The following is a 24,729-nucleotide window of genomic DNA, read 5'->3' as shown; positions in this document are numbered from 1 at the left end:
GGTTTAAAGATGCCAATTTCAGATTCCAGCAAATATATTTAGTATTCATTAAAATTAGTTCACACTTCATGTGGTATATACGTTCCATAAATATGCATCGATGTCTATATCACCATGTTAAAACACAGAGTGCTAGATTTTGTTGGTAGAAGGAAAAAAGCTTTCTGCTCAATTCGATAAAGAAAATTCCATTTTAGCTCAAAAGCAAAATAACCTTAGCTTTGTTTTCCAAGGTACTGAGTCCTTTTAAAGATTTTTTTAAAAGGAACCTCAGAGCAACAGCAACATCTGCTATAAACTGTTTCTAACATAGGGGGTGAAATCTTGGCATTTTTATTTTAGGATTTGGCACTACACAAACTCTGATATGATGACAGTATTTTTTTTTGGGGGGGGGAAGGTGCAAAACGGCTGTCTAGAAGAACAAGACAAACACACCTCCCACTAAAATTAAACAATACAAATTATGCAGAGATCATCAGTGCCAAAGAGGAGCTTCACCTTCATCATGGAATGAAACTGCAGTATTTTCCAACCAATCATAAAAAGACATGTTTTAAAATACACAATTAGTTGGCTGATATAGAAATTTACCTCTGCATGTGTTCTCTAAGCCCCTCTCTACGCACTACTCTAAATTACCTGTGTGTGATGTTCAAAGCAGTGTATTTGTGATATTTTGCCAAGGAGTTAATAGTCAAGGTGCAGAGATATGAATCCCTACCATGCTATATAAAAGAGAAGTACAAGGAGTTTGCTATTTAAAATTAGTTACTTGGAGTTCCCGTTGTGGTGCAGCAGAAACGAATCTGACTAGGAACCATGAGGTTGCGGGTTCGATCCCTGGCCTCATTCAGTGGTTTAAGGATCTGGCGTTGCCATGAGCTGTAGGTTGCAGACGAGGTTCAGATCTGACTTGCTGTGGCTGTGGCATAGGCTGGTGGCTACAGCCCCAATTAGACACCTAGCCTGGGAACCTCCATATGCCACGGGTAGGGCCCTAAAAGGACAAAAGACTAAGTTAATTAATTAAAAAAATAAAATAAAATAAATAAAATTAGTTACAAACAATCCCGATTCACAGTAGCAAAAATCTATAGGTGAGATACAGTATTTCATAGAATAGGATAAAACCTTATACAATTTTTTTCTGAATGCAAATAAATCAAATCAAAAGGAGCCATAACTTTATTTAAATTCATTACTAATTAAGTGGTAAAATTTCAGTAAGATTTCTGAGGGGGAAATGTATTTTTCATCCTTTTAACATGAAAACACAAAACTTGTCATTACTAAATATGACCGAAAGCAGTCACTAGAGAGAAGATCAATAGGAATAAAACTTAGAGTACTTTCTAAAAGGTGATGTTTGCAAAAATGACTTTTTAAAATGTTAATTTCAATAATTTAGCAGCAAAAGACCTGAAGCTACATATGAATTTATTAATTTTGCATTATACGTGAACTGAAATGATTCACCAATACCTATTATACTGAGTAGTAATATTTTATTGAGAACTCGACCTATTCTATCTCAGTTACATTACATGCAGGCCATGGTCAACACAATTGTTTTCCTGGTATCAAACTGCTTCTTCTGGGAGTTCCCATCGTGGCTCAGTGGTTAATGAATCCGGCTAGGAACCAGGAGGTTGCGGGTTCGATCCCTGGCTTTGCTCAGTAGGTTAAGGATCTGACGTTGCCGTGAGCTGTGGTGTAGGTGGCAGATGCGGCTCAGATCCCAAGTTGCTGTGGCTCTGGTATAGGCCAGCAACAACAGGTCTGATTTGACCCCTAGCCTGGGAACTTCCATATGCCGCGTGTGCGGCCCTAGAAAAGACAAAAAAAAAAAAAAAAAAAAAAAAAAAAAAATGCTTGTTCTGAGTTTTCTGAAGTAGTGAATCTTTTTTTTTTTTTTTTTGGTCTTTTTGCCTTTTCTAGGGCTACTTCCCGCAGCATATGGAGGTTCCCAGGCTAGGAGTCAAATCGGACCTGTTGCTGCCGGCCTACACCAGAGCCATAGCAACGCAGGATCCAAGCCGCATCTACAACCTACACCACAGCTCATGGCAACGCCGGATCCTTAACCCACTGAGCAAGGCCAGGGATGGAACCCGCATCCTCATGGTTACTAGTTGGATTTGTTAACCACTGTGCCACAATGGGAACTCCTGAAGTAGAGAATCTTACTTCCCACAAAACCACAAAGACTAAATAAGCAGCATAATATTGGATCTGTTCATAAAGCAAACCAAACTAAGTTGATATTGCTATCTTGTTGATACAGTTACGGATCAGATGACATTCTAAAAACAACCAGAAATAAGTTCAGTCTTTGGATGCTTAAAACTGAAGCTAATTGAAGCAGCCACTTATTTTTTAACTTACAGAAACTGTTATGAAATATCAGTTGGTGGTTTAAGTTACCTGTGAACCAAGAGCGGCGAGTTCTTCACTCTTAGCTTTAGCCTGCTGAAAGAGTGTTTGCACAGAGTCCTGGAAATCTGGAAATCCATCCTGTGGGTCAAAGAATAGGTCCTTTTCACTTTAAAATAACCATATTATCAAAAACTCAGAAAATAAAGCAAAGAAATCCACCTTAACTACCTGAATAATCATACTGAAGACTTTAATGTACACTACTTCATTTCGGTCATTTACAGTACAATTACCTTATTTCTACACTTGTAACCTCAGTAAAAACATAAATGAAAAGTTTATACATGTTTTACACTGGAACACAGGTTTTATGATCACTGATCGTCTTAGTCAATAATTATTATATAATATTTCATCTGGTGGCTTGACAACTGAATCACCATCTTCATATTGGACATTTACAATACTTTATTTTTGGTTTTATGAAAGATACTGCAAAAATATTTTCATGGAAATAGCACTTTCCATAGTTTAGATTATCTAATACAATGGATTCTCAGATGTGCAAAGGGATAAATATTTTATCTTATTATTTATTTATTTGCTGTGCCTGCAGGGTGTGGATGTTTCTGGGCCAGGGATCAAACCTGCACCACATTAGTGACCCCAACTGCTGCAATGACAATACCAGTCCTTAATCCATTGTGCCACAAAAGAACTCCCAGGGATGAACATTTTAATGTCCTTCACATATGTTCCTCAAGGGCCTTTATTAGTTTACCTGTATTATGGTAACATGGGGAATACACTAGGAAAGAGGAAATGGTTTGAGAAGTTGGATACCCACAGCTAAATTCTGTGAGACCTTGTAAGCCATGTTAAGAACTTTAGCTTTTCTCTTAAATGCAAAGAGAAGCCACTGAAGGCCTTAGGGAAAGGACAAATCAGATCTGAATTAGAAAACCCAATCAGAATGTGATGGGGACAGTGTATAGGGGTGTTAAGGATGGTGGTCAGAGGGCTGTAGCGAAGAGAGACTAGTGAGCTAGTCCTAGACAACGGCAGAGGTGATAGAGAAATACATGAATTCCTGAGAGATGGCTTTGGCAATGAGAAGTCTGGTGATAACATTCCACTAGAATCTGAAACTCAAGACCAGGAGGTTTGTGTTGAAGGCAAAAAGTGGATGAATTCAGTTGGGGATATGTTGAATCTGATCTGCTGGTAAAACCTCTGGTAGGAAAGGGCACTGACTTTGGAACTTAGGGCTAAGGTCAGAGCTAGAGAACCAGATTGAAGAGTTCCAGCTCAGAGTAGAGTGAGCCCAAGCCATAAGCCCCAAGAAGCTCCAATATCTCAGTGCTGTCTTTGATGGGGCTTGCAGAAGGAGAAAATGAGTGATCTAATCTACTCAAGTTAGGAACTAGAAGTGTGCTCTCAGGCAAGAAAGTTAACCTCATTATTTCCAGTGTTCCTAGTTTTTAAATAGAGATTAAACCATAGCTTAACTGCCCAGTGGAGATTTGTGGGGATTAAATAAAGTAATGCAAGTGGTAAATCTTGGAAAAGCACACATTGCTATACAAATACATGACAGAACCATAGTCAGGATTATTAACCATGAGAATATTGAAAAGCTAGAAGGGGGAACTTCAAATTCTACATGTGAAAGTTTTAAGAAAATGGATACTGCTCCATCATTAATAAAGAGAAATAAAAGCATGCAATAAGCAATAAATAACACAGTTTGGTGGTCTCTCTGCACCTGGGTACATTACTCATTCTGATTTTCTCCCAACCTATGACAGTTCATCATAGATGGGAAAACTACTGGACTGAGTAGCTATCACTTCATGACATATAAAGTAGGTTTAACATACCTAAAATATATGACTTAGAAATAAAAGTGAGAACATTCCCAAGAAAATGGTCTCTTTCACATTATGTTTGGTGCAGGACTCCTGTTATATGTCTCTCAAGCTCTTTTCCCAGGAACCAGCTGTACCATGCTATGAGCAATTTATCTTCTTGTCATATTCTTGGCTGCTGCCATTAATCACACTGTTCTCTCACTGGAGAGATTCTGAGTCTGAGCACCAAGAAAATAAAAGATATAGGGTGGGATGCTGTTCATGACCTAATTACTCTCATTTCATTGGCCTCCACCCCCATTCCTCCTCATTCTTTCCACCAAATACTAGCAAGTTGCTTCGAAGCCACTGCTTAGCTATCTTTAAAATGACTGTTCCAACAGATGTTCTCAGCCTCACACGTGCATTTTTCCCTTTTTCTACTCACACTTTCTATATGAATAGCAGATTGTAATGCTTCTGTTTTTCTGATCCAGAGGGGAAGAGTTAGACCAGCTTTCTTTTCAACAAGCTTAGCAATAGCGTAGGTGGATATTCTGACCCTCTTCTCTCCTCCTTCCTCACTCTCTCACCCCCACCCTAGTGGAACTGCTAGCAGATGTTTCCTCTAAGTCTTTCTTTTTCAAGCCCCAATTCTCTGACTTTCTGGTCTCTATTAACAAACTTAATTTCTTTCATCCAGTTATCTCTGATTGCTTTGCACTCCCAGCCCACACAGGTTCAAGAATGCTGTCACCTCTAATCTCTTTGCCTAGTCTCCAGCAATTTCAGTGAACGAAAAAAACTGACAGATGAGATCAGAACAGTAACAGTCCATTTAGTCGGCTAACATCATGAGGGCTGAGACTGGTTGTTTTACACATCCTTCCTCTCTTCTAAGATAACCCTAATTACACTGGAGACAATAACAGGGTTTGTTTATAGGATATGTACTTAATGAAAATGAAAAAGATATCAACTGAATCCACTTATAACTAATGGTTAAAAAAAAATGGAGGGGAAGACAAGAGTGCCAGGGCCTTTGGTTCTTGATTTTCATCTCCTTTAACTAGTAGTCAAGCCATCTTAAATACCTTCTGTCAAAGGTAGAGTACAAACAAATCAAACTAATTTTTCTTGATTTGCTGTTTATCTTCTCCATGCGTTGTTTTTCTTAATTCTAAAAAAATTTAGTATGTCAAATGGTGATATCTTATAGTTAAATACATTTTGTAATTGTTAAAACTTTCAACTCAAAATGTGTAACTGTTAACTTCCTTGGATGAGAAAAAAGTGCTATTCTTTTCCATTTCTTCATAGACTACCAGTCTTGTGCACACTTTGCCCTTCTTACTCTCCTAGCAGGAGGAAAGGTTTAATCCAGATAGTGTTTTTCACACCTAAGATGCTTTGTGAATGCTCATTAGCACCCAGGAGGATGGTATCGCTTTGAAGTTTAGAAATCAGACCCAGATTTGAAACCCTGGCTCTGCCACTAGACAGCAATGTGCAAAGTTAGAGCCTTTCTGGATCTCTCCTAGGCTGTAAAGGGAAATCATAAAGCCTCCATGTAGAGTAGACAAGGTTTGTGATTATGAATTTCAAATAGCAGGGCAGGCATATAACAGACTCAATAAAAAATAGTTATTTTTACAACCGAAACAACTAGATTTGGGGTCTCTGATAAAAAAAGAAAAGGATTAACATAATCCATTTGCATTTTAGCTGAAAGTGGATTCGCCCAGAGGGTTGTTTTCCAGATGGATAAGGTATTCACCTAGCCTCAGCAGGAGATATTCCTAAACCTTGCTTACTAACACAAAGGGCTGAAGAGGCTTTCCCTAGAGGTTTCATTACAAATTATAGGCTACCCTAATAAGACCTTCCAAAGTTAGCAGGCTTTTTCCTCTATCTCATATATTCTAGGAATTATAAAGTTCAAAATCTTTATGTTTTTAATGTCTTACATGCCCTTCAGGAAGGAGCACTATTCAAGGACAAGAGATTATCCTGAGTACTTCACAAAAGGCATACTGATATTAAACAACAACAATAATCAAATAAATAGCTAGCTACATTTAAGAGGGAATAATCGACTATATAACAAGATGAAAAAAATCAGACCAGGATTTTAAAACTTCATTCCACCCAACCCTTCAAAAACAGGTAAGGAAAATACAGCATTTAGCAATTTACTGAGCTTAAATAAAGCACTAGTTTTATTAATGTATCCTAATGCACTTGTAACGGCATACAAGAAAATGTTTCTCTTTCCTTTACATTTCTATTTTGAGTCATTCCTATTTCATCTACCGGACATTACATTTCTTTTTGTTCTCTGTAAAAATGGTCTTTTTAAGACTGAAAAAATTAGCGATTTCCCATGTATGCTCATTAGTTGCTGTCAAGGATCTTGGAAAAATAAAGATGAAAAGGAAGAGAAAAAGGGACTCATTCATTTGAGCCTAGTAATTAGGAATCTGCTGCTATACTACTTTACAATAGGTTAAGCTTATGCTTACTTTTATATTACTTTTTCTTAACAGAGAATTAAAAAGCTAAGAATCACAAAACAAATACTCAAATGAAATAAGAAAAACAGTATCTTCAAAGAGTTCTAAAATCTTTCTAGTTTGACCTATGACATCCTTTGTGTTAACCACATATTCTGGACAAACTGGTCTCATTGTTCTCTAAACACAGTATTTTCTTACCTCTATGTCTTTGCCTATGCTAGACTTTCTCTGCAGTGCCCCTCTACCCTCCACCCAACATCTGTACCTTCTGAAATCCTACCTTTCTTGTAAAACCCAGATCAGGTGTTATTTCAATAAAGCCCTCCCTAATCTCATCTCATGCCAGAAATACTCTCCTCCACAGTAGCCACTGAGAAGGCAGATATAAACAAAGCATTAATGTTTGGTAAAAAGTCTTCTTAGGGGAGTAGTATCCCTATATGGCCAAAACTAACTGCCTCAGTATCAGTTTCCAGAACCAAATGAACAGCTCTAGTATCTCAAATTTAACTTAAAGCACAAGAAAATTTAGACAAGGATTTATGGCAGTATTGCATATTTTGCAAAGGATTAAACATTACACTAGATACATGTGTAGGTATACATACATGCATAACACATGCATTTTGAAGAGACTGATGCTCTGCAATACACAAGCTTTTAAACAAAACTAAGCAAAACCAAGGCAAAATTAAAACAAACCAACAAAAAAAGTAAACTACTGTCCTAAAAAACTAAAGTCCTGGGGTTCCTGTCATGGCTCAGTGGGTTAAGGACCTGATATTGTGTCCATGAGGATCCAGGTTCAATCCCTGGCCTCACCAAGTGGGTTAAGGATCTGGTGTTGCTGCAAGCTGCAGTGTAGGTTGCAGATGCGGCTTGGATCCAGCATGGTTGTGGCTGTGGCTGTAGGCTGGCAACCTGCAGCTCCATTTTGACCCCTAGCCCAGGAACTTTCATATTTCACAGGTGTGGCCCTAAAAAGAATAAAAAAAAAAAAAAAAGCTAAAGTCCTTATTCACTTCTGAGAACAAAATCAAATTTAGTGTCTATAACAGCATTTAAAGACATTTAGGGCTGATAAGTCACTTGTCTGTTTAGGAAGGCTTAGAATTGTTATTCACAAAAAACCGAAACACTGATTATGTTAATTCTAAATCCACAACTGTTCAAATGGTTTTTAGGTCTAGTAAAGCAATAAACTAACAATATAGAACTATAATTCAATTATCTCTAGTGGAATATAAAAGATTAGAAGGGTCACATCTAATGCCATAATGGAACACTGAGCTCCAAAAAAGAAACTCAAAACACTATAACTGGATACAAGAAACAATTTGCTTACATTTCAGATCAGGTCCATTGAGAGTCAGAAATATTTACTAATACAGCCTAACAAGAAAACATAATCCAAAAGTCCATGAGATTCATAATCTCAAACGTCAATGTTCAATAATGACCTCTGAAGCTAGACTAAAAGGAAACCAAGGCTTAAATGTGAGGACAACCTGAGTCATTATGACATGGAGGACCAATGGTGAGAAAGAGAGGCAGTTGTAATTTCAAACCTGGTAGCTGTCTACTTTTCCAGACCACTGGGTAGGTTTTGTACCTTCTTCCTCTAAATCCTCCAATGGCACATACCTTTTTAGCAGTGTCTGTGTTTACCTGACTTCCCTTATAGTGGCAGAGTCACTACCAGCTAAATCCACAGGGATCCTCTCTTATTTTCTTGGGATCAACAGGGAAAAAACCACGTCACTAGTTAGCTCTTTTAGGTCATTTCAACAAATGTTTTGAGTGGTATCTGAGGCTAACCCATCTTAAACATTACTCCAGAGCTAACAGTGAGTCAGATTACAAATAAAAGCACAATTTTTACAAATGTGCTTTTTGAACAAAATTTTTCTCCTCTTTGAGAATGACTGCTTTATGCTAAAGCTTTTAGAATTCAAAGATGTTTATCCATGGCCATTCATTATTTCATCAAACAGATTTTATTAAGTCCTATTAAGTGCAAGGCACATTATAAACTAAGTATAAGGTAGCTAACAGACAAAGAGTTCTATCTCATCTAATGGGGCAGACTGATAAATTAAAAACAAATACATAACCGTTTCAGAAACTGTTAAGTGCTATGAAAACAAACAAAACAAACCAGAACAAAGAACCTAAATCTGATGTTGGGATAACAGTGCCCCTTTAGCAAGGGAAGCAGGGAAGTCATAGGAAACTCTCAGCTATGAATTTAAGGCATGTGAAAATCCAGGTAGGGGGAACAAACAGTGAGTGCGCAAGTGAGTTTGATGTGTTCCAGGAACAGAAAGCTGGTCCGTGGAGCTGGGACACAGCCAGAATGAGGAAGTGTGGTAACAGATGAAGTTAGAGACAAGCTAGAGTCAGATCTAGAGTCAGATCATGTACGGTTCTCAGATGCCACAGGAAAAAATGTGTATTTTATTTTAGGTACAGTAAAAAGCCATTGCAAAGATTAACGCAAGAAAAAGGATTTATGTTTTTAAAGGTTAGCTCTGGCTTTGGTATAAATGCAATATTATTACATACAAACAGACGCTTAGTAAGAATAATTTGATGATGGAAATTTGGAGTAGTTAAACATAGCTTATTTGCTTTACCTTGAAATTAAATAATGAATGGCTAAGAGAGTTACTGACCTCCATTCCCTGCCCAAGAAAAAAGGAAGAGAGTTCCCGTTGTGGCTCAGTGGTAAAGAACCCGACTAGTATCCATGAAGATGTGGGTTCAATCCCTGGCCCCGATTAGTGGTTAAGGATCCATTGCTGCCCTGTAGGTCACACATGCTGCTGGCAGATGTAGCTCTGATTCGACCCCTAGCCTGGAAACTTCGATATGGTACAGGTTCTGCCCTAAAAAGCAAAAAGAAAAAATAAAGGGCGAAGGGGAGGAGCTGCCTGACTTTAAATTTCTGCTCTGCTGCATACTGGCCTTTAAAAAGTATTCAATCCAAATTAAGAAGCAGTAGTTCTGAAACCATGCCTTAGTTCTGAGAGCCCTAAGAAAAGCACATTTTTCTTGCTCAACTCATCTTATCCCTCACAGATCTAAAATCAGAAGGACAGCTTCAACCATGATCCCCTAAAAGAGGCTTTTAATTACAGTAAAGTCTCTGTAACTTGTAGCTACTAAACTGCCACTTTCCTCAGATATTTAATAGAAAGAAATTAAACCATAGCTCCTCTGATTATATTTGTGAAAATGACTGATGATGTAAATAAAACTATAAAAGGAATAGTTTAACTGGTAAAGAGTTTTAAATACTAAGAAACATTTATTTACAAAACAACCCCTGATAAACTGACTGGCCTACATGAAGCTCATCATTGTTGTTTCCTTCTAAGAACTTCCTGAGTATTCTAGTTCAAATTACTATAGATACTTTAAAGCAACAAACTTCTATATTGTTTTTAAGAGTCTATAATTCATGCTTTTTACCTAGTTGATAGGACCATTCCTTTTTTTTTTTTTTCAGTTTGAACTAGTATACAAACACCATTAGCATAAGAATATATATATATAGATATATAATCATACCTCCACTTTAATTCTCTTTGGTGATAATTCGTCTCTTTCTCCACATTTTGACCTAAGGGGAATGGGGGGAGAGAGAAAAACTTGAGACGGTAACAAATTTTTTCTAAAAGTATCTCAATCTATAAACTTCCACAAAATCATATAACCATGAGACCCTGACACCAGAAATAAGACATTCATAATGAACATTAAAATAAAGAAAAAAAGACTTTTCATCACTTCTAAATTAACATTAGGGAAAAAGGCACTCACAATTATATCATACATTTTAAAGGCCACTACCTACGAATGCCTCACACAAAGTACCAAGTAAGTATTCATGAGTATCACATAATGAAAAAGGAAAAAAATCAAGGAGAACCATATTCCATGATACCCTTTATGGATCAACAAAATTTAGGATTAAATGATAAAAATGTCCATTTAAGATGAATGCTTAAGGCTACATAAGATTAAAATGCATTTTATCTATCTATCAAAACTATAAATTCATTTTTCCTTGACCTAGGGATCCCTCTGCTGGGAATCTATCCCAAGAAGCAACTATACATATATGAGATACAGCTGCCAATTAAACTATGGGATGTGAAAATGTGGGGGGAAATATCAGAATCAACAAACTATGATATGTATGTTATTTACTGTGGTATTATTTATAAGGACAAAAGACTACTCAAGTACCCATCAATAGGGGACTGGTTAAATGAATCATAGTATATTCACACAATGCAATACCATGCAGCTATAAAAATATAATGAGGAGGATGTATATGTACTAATATAGCAAGATTTCCAAGACATGTTAAAAGAAAAACATTGAATAATGCAGATACATGCTTCTTACTTTTTTTTAAGATAAAAGTGAGAAAATATATTTATATTTGTTTGCATGTGCATAAACAAACACTAGAAGTATGAAAAAGAAACTAACAAAGCCTACCTAAAATGAGGAGAGGAAAAGGATAAAAAGAGACAGAAATGAGAGTGAAACTTTTTTTGCATTACCTATTTACATACTGGCCTTGAAATAAAGTAAAAATCTTGTGTATTTTAAAATTACTTAACTTAAAAAAAGAAATGCAGCATAAATAAATCTACAAAAACCAGCTAAAGCTGTTGATAGCAGTTGCCTCTGGGGCATGATGTTCAGAAGGAAGGGGGATGGAGCAGGGGAACTGCTGCATTACATGATAAGCCTTGTGTAATATATGACTTCTTAAATCATGTACATGTCTACTTTAAGTAAAGAAAATTATTTAAATAAAGCAGTCAGAAAGAAAATTTTGTATAATACCATGAAGAAAACAAAGTCACAAAATCAGTAGTTCCCATTGTGGCTGAGCATCAATGAACCCAACCAGTATCCATGAGGATGCAGGTTCAATCCTTGGCCTTGCTCAGTGGGTTAAAGATCCAGTGTTGCCATGAGCTGTGATGCAGGTGGCAGATGCAGCTTGGATCCCATGTTGTTGTGACTGTGGCATAGGCCAGCAGCTACAGCTCTGATGTGACCCCTAGCCTGGGAACCTCCATATGCTGTGGGTGCACCCTAAAAAGACAAAAAAAAAAAAAAAAGACAGTGAAAAAGAAAATCACAAAATTAGCTCTTGCTTATTCAATTCAAATGGAAAAAAAATCTTGTAAACAATCCTGTAATACTGCTGTATATTCTTACCCTCATTTAGTCTACATAATTTTATTTATTTCCAGTCTGTAAATACTTTGGCTCTTGAGATAGGTTAAAAAAACAAAGCTGCTATGCATTAGGGAAGAGAATGGTAATGACGGCAAATGCCTATAGTGGTCGTTTTCAAACTTGAATATGGACAAGAATAATCTGAGACACTTGCGAAAGTCTGGATTCTAAGGCTCCATCCCCAGAGAATGTGATTTATTAGAGCTGGGAAGGGTGCTCAGGATGTGGCTTTATCCATACACACTCAATCACTCTAATGCATCTACTCAGGTAAGCAGTGGCATGCACAACTGGTGGTGCACTGGACATGAGGGACCATGTGGAACCAAGTGAACAAAATCAAGATGGTCCTCTATCTATAGGCAATGCTTAGGGTTCAAGGAACATTGAGATGAATAATACGATTAAGTTTACATTAAATTTTAAAACCATCACAGCTTTAAACATGACAGTTTTTTTGTTTCAAACACAGTCCACATTCTACTTGCTAGTAACCTAGTATTTTCCAATTTTCCTTAAATACTGGGCAATGGAGTCTTTTTATCTATGAACCCAATCTTATTAGATTGCCAACACCTTACAAAATGAAACTGCTTCTGCAGAGAGTTCAATAACTTCATGTATTTTGCAGGATATAAAAAAAAAGTTTAAAAATGCTGACTAAATCCCATCACCACATTCAAAACCAAAGCATTTACGTGAGAGAAGAATGTCTAGAACCACTACCAGAACAATGCTGTTGTGCTACGGAACTATCTTTCAAAAGACAATAAAAGAAGATTAAACAAAAAACAAAAACCCCTTTAGCAATAATGTTTTGAAAAGTCACTTCACTGTTTAATTTTACAGAACTATAACACACTTCTACCTTTTCAGATATGCTTATATTCCATCGATGGAGGATGGGCTTTCAAGCTCTGGTATTATCAGACAATGCAAAAATACTGCCAATCAGTTAAAACACTTACTTGGTGGTTCTGTAAGTATACTTATAGGTGACTTCTCGAGAAATCTGCCTAGCTAGGGCAAAAAGTTCATCCCTTCTTGTCAGCAGGGCATTATCCTTCACACAGAGCTGAGCTGCCGCTTCGTTAACAGTGAGCTGTATGTCCAAAATAAGGTTTTAAAAATTATAAACTTTTCACTGATACAGAAAATGTTTCACTTATTAATATAGAAAGGTCACATCATTATATAATAAAATCATAATTTATGAAAATCAGAATAGCCTTTACTCCTGATTAGTCTTATTGCCTAATTTCAAAAGAAAAGTCATCTACCATCTCTTAGAACTCAAACTAATCAAAATAGTCATTTTGCTTTTATGCTCTGCTTATTTTTAAGTAGGAGAGTTTATGGAAAACAAGCAAAATAAAAAGTTTTAAAATGTTTTACCTCTCACTTTTCTTATGAAAAACCAAGGGATCTGATTATATGATAAAAATATTTCCCTAACTGAAAATGAGTAAATATAGTCTGACAGATTTATTTTTTAATGTGAACTGACACGAAAATTCTTAGGAAAGAATAAAAATTACATGATTTTGGTTAAATATTTATAAAATCACTTAGTAAAAGATAGAGTTATCAGAAATTAGGGCTGGAGTTCTTCTGTGGTGCAGTGGCTTAAGGATTTGGCATTGTCAATGCAGTGGCTTGGGTGGCTGCTGTGGTGTGAGTTTGGTTCCCGGCCTGGGAACTTGCACATGCCACAAGTGTGGCAAAAAAAAAAAAAAAAAAGAAGGAAAGAAAGAAAGAAAAAGAGAAAAAGAAAAACAATAGAAAAAAATTAAGAAATTAGGGCTATAATGGAAAATCAAGGTCTTGGACAAAATCTCTTAAGATCCACCTAATTCTACTCTTCCACCTGAGTGTTAAATATTGCCAATATAGAGTTGCTTGCTAGTTGACCAAACTACGTGCTAAAATTTTAAGTATCAAATGTTATCCTAAACTCAAAATCTATAATTTTTTTTTTTTTTTTTTTTTTTTTTTGCTCTTTAGGGCCTCTCCCGTGGCACATAGAGGTTCCCAGGCTAGGGGTCTAATCACAGTCACAGCAATGCCAGATCCGACCTGCATCTGCAACCTACACCACAGCTCATGGCAATACCAGATCCCCGACCCACTAAGTGAGGCCAGGGATCCAACCCTCATCTTCATGGATACTAGTCAGATTCACTTCCACTGCACCACGACAGGAACTCCTCAAAATCTATAATTTGTTAATAGGCTAGATAATATTTTCTATATAATTTTGTCAATTTAAATAGATGTAAGGAACTTCCAAGAAGTATATCAGACTTTTTTAAAAAAGCAAGAAACATACTCATCCCAGACATGATTGGTGGCAAAAAGAGAAGGGAGAGTTCCATTGTGGTATACAGGGATAAGGCTCCTCGTATTGTCACTGCAGAGGCTTGGGTCACTACCTGTGGTATGGGTTTGATCTTTGGCCCAGGAACTTCCACATGCCACAGAGGCAGCCTCCCCTCCCCCCGCCCTCCCACCCCCGCCCATAAAGGTGGGGTGGCGGGGAGAAAGAAAGAAAAAAAAGAGGTTAAAAAAAATGAGAGAATGGGATTTGCTGGTCTTGTTTCATCACTTACCAGCTATGTGACTTTGGACATGTAAAAACTTCTCAGAGCCTCAGTTTTCTCAGAGGCAAAATGGGAAAATATCACTACCTCTAAGTTCTCTAATAAGAAGTAATCAGGCATTTATTCTCTCTCCTTAACCAGGCATCCCACTTTATTCACAATAATTTTTCTTATTTAAAATTTTTGAAAATACAGAGAAGCAAAAGAAAATGAATGCAGCATGCAGTCCTTCTATCCAGAATGACTATTAGTATTTTAATGTATGTTATTCCAGTATTTCTGTGTACATATATACGTGTGAATATAGACATATAACCTCCTTTACTTATGTATGCTGCATTTTTCATATTTTAAGGCAGAGACTTGGCTTTTTTTATATTAGTATCTGCCATGGCTTCTATACTTAATAAATATTGATTGACTTAGGGATTAGTTTAAATATTCTTTATAATGTAATTTTTACTACCTAGACATACAATATTAACATTGCAAAAAACAGCAATATTTTATTTAAATAAACCTCACTCTGGACATTACCCCATTTTTTCATGTACTACAAAGAAAGCTGCAAAGAGGTTTTTTAAATGAGCATCTTTGCACACATATTCAGTTATTTCCTTAGAATAAATCAGTTCAAAAAGACTTAGTCACAAAATATACTAAATTTTAAGAGATTTATGTATTTCGCCACATTTCTCTCCAAAAACAGTTGTTCCAAACCGTAATGGTACCAATGATTATATGAAGAGTTCATTTCCCAGAATCTTGACCAACACTGTAAAAGTTTTACCGACCTGATGTATTTTCAATAACATTTGGTTATAATTTGCATTTCTTTAGCTATAAAACAAACTTTTTCTTATGTTTTTGACTTTAAAATCTGCTTGCTTAAGGAAGCTGCCTGTTTCTTCTATTGCACTGTTTTCTTTCTTAGGGACTTCAGGAATTTATTATGTGAGTTATGAATCCCTTAACTCTTCAATTCATCATAAGCAGTGGTTTTGGTTTTTTATTTTGTCATAGTTTTGTCATTAGCCTTATCATCTTGTCTTGGGTACTATGCACAAACTCCCTTTTCGCCCTAATACATATATAAATATATTCTCCTATAATATAGTATAATAATTTTATTTTTCCACATAAGTATATTTACCCCATCTAGAATGTTTTATGGTATACAACACATAATGTAATATACACATCTAATATACTCCTTTCCAGATTTTTAAATGTAAGTTACACTGGCTTATTCTCAGACAAATACAGACATATCTCATTTTATTGTGCTTTGCTTTATAGCACTTTGCAGATTTTTATTGATTTTTTTACAAATTGAAGGTTTGTGGGAACTCTGTGGTCAGATGATAGCATATTTTAGCAGTATTTTTTAACTAAGGTGTGTACATTTTTTTCCAGACATAATGCTACTGCACATTTAGTACATTAAAATAATTTTTATATGCACTGGGAAACCAAAAAAAAATTGTGTCTCACTTTACTGCAGTGGTTTGGAACCAAACCTTATTATCTCCTAGGTATGCCTGTAAAGTGGCTATTGGCAAGAAGGTTACAATAAGCCCATACTTCACCATTTTAAACCCACAGCTGAATATGAAAGCATAATAGAAAGAATTTATTGACCTTCTCCCCTCCTCCTAAAGAATCATCAATAGATCAGTTTCTTTCCTAAGTGCTTGTGAAAGGCACAATGTTATAGGAGCTAAAAGTAAACTGTACTTCAAAGAATAATTTCATAAATAAATTAACTTCAATTTCAGCTTAGCAGTAGCTACAATGACCTTGAAATATCCTTCTCAAGTTGCTTTTTATGTAGCTGTTTTCTTTTTTATCTTTTCATAAATCTAAATTAGGATGGAGAAATTCTGATTGTCAGTAATATATTTTAATTGACAATATTTCAGATGTACCAGCTCATGTACAACCACAGAAAATAACTTTTCAATACAGACTGAAAACAATGTTTTAGTATTCCTTTCATCATCCTACCAGAAACCAAGAAAAACAAACATAACACAATCTTTGTTACTGAATTCAGACTCCAACAGACCAAAAAAGGAGACAATTCTCCAGGCCGTTAGAGAGCCTTCTGGTAGAAAAACTGAGGCTAGAGAAATAACAATAGCTCATCCTAAGTTATAACATGAAACTGATTCATCAAGCTTTCCCCTCAAAAATGTATTCACTTTAAATATCTTCTAGATTTCATACTGCCAGTTGCTAATAATTAAATCAATAACTATTATGATATTTTTGAAAAAAAAATGACACAAATATTCCAAAACAGTAGTCATTCACTATAGCTCCAAGCTAGGTTTTTTAAAGTTCTAAGTTTCTAATTTTGTTAAAAGTAGAAAAAATAAGATATTCTCCCTCATTGGTTTACTTCCTCCACTTCCTCTTTTCATGGCTAAGAATACCAAAATTCCATTCATACCTTCATGTAAAAATATTTTTAAAAGTTAGCTTTCTATTACTTATGACTAGATATCAAAACTTTTTTTTACTGGTAGTTAAAATTATAATCAAATGATTGTGACTTTCAATTATTTCAAATAAATGTTAGCATAAAAATACCACATGAATGCTGTGTAATAGGGAGGCTCAAAAGGCAATGAAGAGTTTCATTTCTACCATAGGGAGGGCTAGGTACCATGACTGGCCCCTTTCACATTTCTCACAGAAAAAAATGTTGGCTCAAATAGAGGGAAAAATATCTTATATGCATCAGTAAGCCAGCAAGACAGTACGAACTATTCAGGCCAAAGTAAATGAAGACAGTACTTCAAAGGAATAAGTTGAAGACAGACACTAAACTAGATGAACTTGAGCTTCAATTTTCACACTCTCATAGGACTGGTGAGTGTGGGAAGAGAATAACTGGAAGCACCCAGGATCCATTAAAGGTGAGGGTGAGGAGTCTAAGACCCCTCCTCCATAAAGGTGAAATACAAAAGTACTACATGCCCAATGGAAGGCAGAATTAGAAATACACCTGTACCCTCAGGGGAATGTAAGGAAATTTACCTGTCTTGAACCTTGTTACTACTGAATAGTAGAGAACAGAAAACACTCTTGAGATTTCACAACCTCAAATCAGCTCTCACATGAATGTTCAGCCCTAATTCACACTAGACAGACTGAGAACTTATTTTCTTAGGGTCTCTGAGTTGTAGTTTGCAGAGTACAGGTGCCTGGTAGAAGCAAAAACAACCTCTAGTAGAATCCATTTGCTTCCTAGGCCTCAAACCACAGTTCCAAGAAATAAAAGTACATAGACAGAAATCATAAACTGTCCAAAGAAACGAGAAATCAAAATAAAAACCAGTAGAAACAAGAGACAACAGAATCAGATCCTCAAAGATGTAATTTAAATAAAAAGGAGTTGAAAACATGACTAAAGAGAAATATAGTAAAAGTGACCAAGAAAAACTGAGAAGTCAAAAGGAGAGAAGATGATGGGGCACAGAAAAACATAAGATTTCAAAAGCAGACAAAATCAGATAACTACTGCCTTCTAAAGACAACAGTGAAAGCCAAAGCCAAGCAAAGGCTATCTTCAATTACTAAGGGAAAATAACTGACAATACAGAATTTAATACCCAGAATAAACAGCAATTAAGAATGAGGGCAAAATAAAAATATTTTCCAATGGGTAAGGACAGAATTTGCTATCAGTAGGCTTTCAATTAGAAAATTTTACATAATGGACTTTAGGCAAAAGGAAACTAATTCTAAATGGTAAATCTGAGGTACAAAGAAGGGGAAGGGAAGAAATAGAAAATAAAATGAGATAAATTCAAAACATCAGTCATTACAATAAATTAAATGAACCAAAGGTTACTTCTAAAAGACAAAGGATGTAAGACTGGATTTTTTTTTTTTAATCTAACTTGATATTTACAAGAGATGTATCTAACACACGGATTCAGAAAGACTACAAAAGGATGGAAAAAAAGAATAAGCAATAACTAACAGAAAGAACATGTATTTATATTCATATCAAACAAAAAAGGTTTTTAGAATGAAATGATTGAAGAAGGTTACTACATAATACAAAGAGAAATAGACAACTTCACAGTCATAGCAGGTGATTTTAATACACAGCTCTTAATTACTAACAGAGCAAGCATACCAAAACAAAAGAAATTAAGTCCATAGAAGGTTTGAAAAACAGAGTTAATAAGCTTGTCAAAACAGATGCAAACAGAACAATCTACCAATAATTGCAGAAGCATGTTAAAAACATTGACCATACATACTGGGCCATAACTAGAATCTCAACAAATTTTAAAGGGCTGGCATCATGCAAACCATGTTCTCTGACCACAATATAATTCAGTTAGAAATCATTAGGAAAAACAATTAAGGGGGAAATCTTCATATTAGGAAATGACAAAAACTTCTTAATAACTCAAGGGTCAAAAAAGAAATCATAAATAGAGAAATAATCAGTATTGAAAAATAATAAAATAACCACCCACCAAAACTTTAGGAATAATGCTAATTCGATATATAGTGAGAATTTACAGCCTTAAGTGCTTACATTGGAGAAAAAGAACAGCTGAACATTAATGAACTCAAATGAAATGTAAGTCAGAACAATAAAATAAAAGAAAGTAGGCGTAAACATAAACATAGCACAAAAATACCAATTAAGCCAAAAGCGGTTCCTCAAGATCAGAAGTTGGAAAGCTTTTCTATAAAAAGTCTGATAGGAGTTCCTGTCATGGCTCAGTGGTTAGCAAATCTGACTAGGAATCATGAGGTTGTGTGTTCGATCCCTGGCCTTGCTCAGTGGGTTAAGGATCTGGCATTGCCGTGAGCTGTCGTGTGGGTCACAGATGTGGCTTGGATCCCACACTGCTGTGGCTGTGGCCAGTGGCTACAGCTCCGATTGGACCCCTGGCCTGGGAACCTCCATATGCCACGGGAGTGGCCCTAGAAAAGGCAAAAAGACTATATATATATATACACTATCTGCTTTTTGTTTTTTTTTTTTTTTTTTTTTTTTTTGTCTTTTTGCTTTTTCTAGGGCTGCTCCTGCCACATATGGAGGTTCCCAGGCTAGGGGTCCAATCAGAGCTGCAGCCCCCAGCCTACACCAGGGACACAGCAACTCGGGATCCAAGCCGCGTCTGCGACCCACATCACAGCTCACGGCAACGCCAGATCCTTAACCCACTGAGCAAGGCCAGGGATCAAACCTGCAACCTCATGGTTCCTAGTTGGATTTGCTAACCACTGAGCCATGACACGAACTCCCAGATAGTATATATTTTAAGCTTTATAGGCAAATAGTCTGTGTTACAACTACCCAACCCTACAATGTAGCGCAAAAGTACCATAGGTAATACATAAAGAAAAAGGTATGGCTGTATTCCAATAAAAGTATATCTGCAAAATCAGGAAGTAGGCTAGATTTTGCCCACAGGCTCCAGTCTGCAAAACCCTGAAAAGATTAATGTAATTGATAAACCTCTGGCAAGATTGATCAGGCAAAAAAAAAAAAAGAAGATACAAATGTACAAATAATATTAGGCCTTAAAAACTATATGCAACTTTATGCCAGTAAGTTTAAAAATTTACACTAAACGGACACAATCCAGAAAAATGTGACTTACTAAAAGTGCCTCAAGAAGACTACCCTACTAGTCCTATAATCCATTTTTTCAAATGTTCGAAAAGAAAATGTCCAACATTTCAAGTGTTAGCTGTTGAAATCCATCCATTCAAGCCAAGAGTTCAGAATAAAGCATCATAACTCACTAATGATGTGTTCAGGTCTATGAGGTTCCCAGATTCAGCATCCTCCTTTTCTCAAAGTTAAGACTGTTGGACTTCTCTGAAACCCTCAGCCTTGCCTTCTCAACATTATAGTGGAAACTGACCTAAGCTGGCATCTTCATGTATCGTATGGGTGTAGGTCCTTTTCCTGGTAACCTGCTTAGGACTCTAGTTCCTACAGAATCTCCACTAGGTCTACAACTTACCCACTGACTCCACATGCCCCTTCTTCTTCTTCCTATCTTTGAGTTCCAGACCTCTCTGGATGTAAGTTGCTATCTGCTGACAAATATCCTGTAATGCCAAGTTGTCTATGTGCTTATATTTCTGAATATTACAAGCTCCTACATTCTCCATGGCCTTGCTATTCTCAACTTTCAGTTTCTCTCTCCTCTTCCATTCATTGCTTTAATAAATCTGATGCACAACACTTATCTAGTTTATCACACACTGTGCCATTACATCTTTAGACCAATGGAACTCTGCCTGCCTGGACTTCTTTCTAGTACTGCTTCTAGGTTTGTCCCTTAGCAACTGCCCCACACCAATAGTTAGTGTGGTTCTAGGTCTTAGCCCCTCACACTGTCTTCATGGTCTGACTCCTATGAACTAGGCCATACCTAGCCATGTCCTAAGACCATCACTGATTCTTTAGCTTAAAAAGTGTTTATAATGATTCGTTCTATAATTCTTTACTGTTAAGTGTACAGTACATTTGGAAACAAGTATAAAAATGCATGCAAGAATGATAATTTTATATACTTGCAAGTTGCAAATTTTTTTAAGTATAACTTCTTTTTTTTGTTTTTTTTTTTTGTCTTTTTAGGCCGCACCCATGGCATCCGGAGCTTCCCAGGCTAGGGGTTGAATTGGAGCTGTAGCTGTAGCTGCTGGTCTACACCACGGCCACAGCAACAGTGACGCGGGATCCGAGCCACGTCTGTGACCTCCACCACAGCTCACAGCAATGCCAGCTCCTTAACCCACTGAGCAAGGCCAGGGATCGAACACACGTCCTCATGCATACTAGTCAGGTTCGTTAACCACCGAGTCATGACAGAACTCCTAAGTATAACTTCTTGATTTTCATCCACTAGTGACCTACTTACATGTGTTGAATGATTAATTTAAAAAAATACTGTCCACAGAGTTGTATGAAGAAAACTCTGAGAAATACTACCAAAAGTTAATTAAGAATAAGTCATAAATTTATATTTATTTGGAAACTGAGGACAAACTAGTAACATTATACTTTATTTAATCTTAGGAATTTAGAAAAACTCAAAAATCTTTCTATTTATGTATTTATTTATTTATTTATTTTCTGTCTGCACCTGCAGCATGTGGAAGTTCCCAAGCCAGGGGCTGAACCTGCACCTTAGCAAGGACCCAAGCCACTGCACTGACAATGCCAGATCCTTACCCTGCTGAGCCACAAGGGAACTCCTCTTTCTCTCATTTTAAATAGTCAAATGAAAAAATGTGAAATTAACAGAAAACGTAAAAGGTACATTTTAATTCCCTCAAGATTTCATAATTTCCACCAAATTCTTGGATGGTTACTAGTTTTTAGAAGGCATCCTGATTCATAAACTTCTATCCTAAACTGTATTATTGGACCAGATTAACATACTTGAGTTACAAATAATAAGTGGTCTAAGTTTCGAAAACACAAACCACATTTTCCAAAGCCCCCACCCCCATATCTCAGCCTACTAGCATTCATTTTGAGTGTTCCCTTATTTTAGGAAACCCACAATGGTCTCACTAGTTAAATACCAACTGCGCCTTTTTATCCAAAGAAGCAAAAAGCCCCTTAGCAAAACTCAAGTGTGAAATAATTCGCTTTGGATTTTTTTAAAGTAGGTTAGAAATTTTTTTTTTTTTGAGCTTGGGTTTATTAAAGTCATCTCTTCAACATATTTTTGCTTTAATAAAAAGTCATCTCTTTAACATATTTTTGCTTTAATAAAAATACAGGTCTTTTGACTCAACTTTGTGTTTCATCAGCTATGTTTTAAAAATTATACGAAAACTGGATTAAATCATGAAACTAAAACTGCCAAGATGTTTTGCCCTTTGTTTCCTATTAAATGACAACCATGACAGCCTTTTGGTAGATACCTCTACTTTTAGTAGATACCTCTAGATCTACTCACAATTTCTTGTGAGTCCTTTATTGTATGGCAACGATAATACATAACAATTACAAAAGGATATGCTCAAAACAGATCAAACCACAGAAGCCCTGTGACTAATTTTTCTAACTAATTCTCTGATATTAAGCGCCAGTATCTATTCATTTCCAAAATAAGTTATTTCAAAATATCAGATGGTGAAATTGCTGAAAATAAGATTAATATACAAAAATCAGCCAGTGATTAGTAATTTCAAAAACATGGAAAAAACTTTAATTATATCTCCTTTATATCTTACACATTTGTCTATATAAGTAAAATAAATTTATGATATAGACATTTGATATATATAATATATAGTATTTGACCTAACAAGAAATGTTCAAAACCTATGAATAAAGAACTAAAAAACTACTGAGGAATATTTTTTAAAAAATCTAAGTAAACACATACACTATATGGGAGTTTTCATTATTGTAAATATGTCGACTTTTCCAAATTAATTTATTAATTAAACTTTAAGGAATTTCTAATTAAAACACCAACAGAAATTTGTGGGAAATTTTGACAAATGCATTAAAAATTTCATTTGGAAGGAGAAATGCATAAGATTTCCTAAGAAAAACAAAAGCTGCAAAAGAGTATGGAAGGGGCACTTGCCTGTCCAGATACTGAAATGTATTACTTAGCTACAGTAATTAAAGTAAATCTATACTGGTGAAGGAATAAAAAATTAGACCAATGAAATCAAATAGGATAAGCTCAATGAATATTACTACATAAAATTAAACTTCCACATGGCAACCAGTCTGAAAGGTCAAAGACAAATGATAACCTGGGCAAATGTTTCCAACTTAAAAGGTTAATATCTTTAAAATATAAAAAGTTTTTACCAATATTTTAAATGTAAGACAAACAACCCCAACATTTAAAACAAAGGATGTGAATATAAAATTGGATGTCTGTTAAACATATGAAAAGGTACTTATGGAGTTCCCGTCGTGGCGCAGTGGTTAACGAATCCGACTAGGAACCATGAGGTTGCGGGTTCGGTCCCTGCCCTTGCTCAGTGGGTTAACGATCTGGCGTTGCCGTAAGCTGTGGTGTAGGTTGCAGACGCGGCTCGGATCCCGCGTTGCTGTGGCTCTGACATAGGCCGGTGGCTACAGCTCCGATTCGACCCCTAGCCTGGGAACCTCCATATGCCACGGGAGCGGCCCAAGAAATAGCAAAAAAGACAAAAAAAAAGAAAAGGTACTTATCCTCACTGTTCAAAGTTAATTTGAGCAATGAAAGTTTTTCATCCCTTAAACTGAAAAAGATTAAAAATGATAAATGCAACAATCATTAGCGAGAGCGTGTAAAAATAAGACACTTGCATATAATGATAGTGAAAAATGTTAACTGCTGCAGCTTTTTTAGAAGGTAATTTAGCAGCATTTCCTCAAATATTATATCTATATAATCTTTGCTCCTGTAACTTTAATGTTGAAATGAATTCTACAGAAAAACATGCACAAGTCTGTAAAGGTGCATACATAATAATGTCCATATCCCATCACATGTAAAATTTAAAAAATGGAAACAAGAGACATCAAAAGTGAATGGTTAATGCAATGAGATCCTGCTGCATAGCATAGGGAACTATATTTAGTCACTTGCGATGGAACATGATGGAGGATAATGTGAGAAAAAGAATGTGTGTGTGTGTGTGTGACTAGGTCACTATGCTGTACAGCAGAAATTGACAGAACATTGTAAATCAACTATAATAGAATAAAAATCTTTAAAAAGTGAATGGTTTAGATAAATAATAGCATATTCATACTGTGGAATATAATCCATAAATAAATAAGGTAGCTCTATATGTACTCACTTGAAAATATATCTAATAGTATATTATACATTGAGCATATTTTTAAGTTTAAGAAAAGAATGTGGAGAAGAGTATGTAAAATACGATCCCATGTTTATATATGTAATGAAAAGTATCTGGGCATTTACAGCTTCAATTACTTTACATCCTTCTGAAATGACTGAATACTTTTCCAATAAGTATATATCATGTTTTGCGTTAAAGTACATGTCTGGGAAAAAGATCTAATGCTACTAACATGAAATACTGCATTTGACTGAACATTTTTTTCAAGGATAATTTCCTTCTTCTAAAGG

General features: G+C 35.8%; 1 protein-coding gene across 4 annotated transcripts in view; it reads right to left on the bottom strand.

Annotated features, from left to right (window-relative positions):
- NAB1 (NGFI-A binding protein 1) overlaps window positions 1-24,729 on the bottom strand; it is a 44,685-nt gene that overhangs the window by 7,328 nt on the left and 12,628 nt on the right. For all 4 annotated transcript variants that reach the window (XM_021076055.2, XM_084999216.1, XM_021076057.2 and 1 more), the window contains 3 exons: window positions 12,983-13,116; window positions 10,319-10,370; window positions 2,428-2,517 (listed from right to left, as the gene is read on the bottom strand). In XM_021076055.2, the coding sequence (XP_020931714.1) occupies window positions 2,428-2,517; window positions 10,319-10,370; window positions 12,983-13,116 (276 nt within the window). The remainder of the gene's footprint in view (window positions 1-2,427; window positions 2,518-10,318; window positions 10,371-12,982; window positions 13,117-24,729) is intronic.

Source organism: Sus scrofa, chromosome 15, assembly GCF_054392235.1.
Source record: "Sus scrofa isolate SSC_HxYL_T2T_F1_AM1 chromosome 15, Sscrofa_HxYL_maternal_Yorkshire_Landrace_v2.0, whole genome shotgun sequence".
NCBI classification, from domain to species: domain Eukaryota; kingdom Metazoa; phylum Chordata; class Mammalia; order Artiodactyla; family Suidae; genus Sus; species Sus scrofa.
The sequence above is the reverse complement of the archived record's forward strand: the minus strand, read 5'-3'. Positions and strand labels throughout refer to the sequence as shown.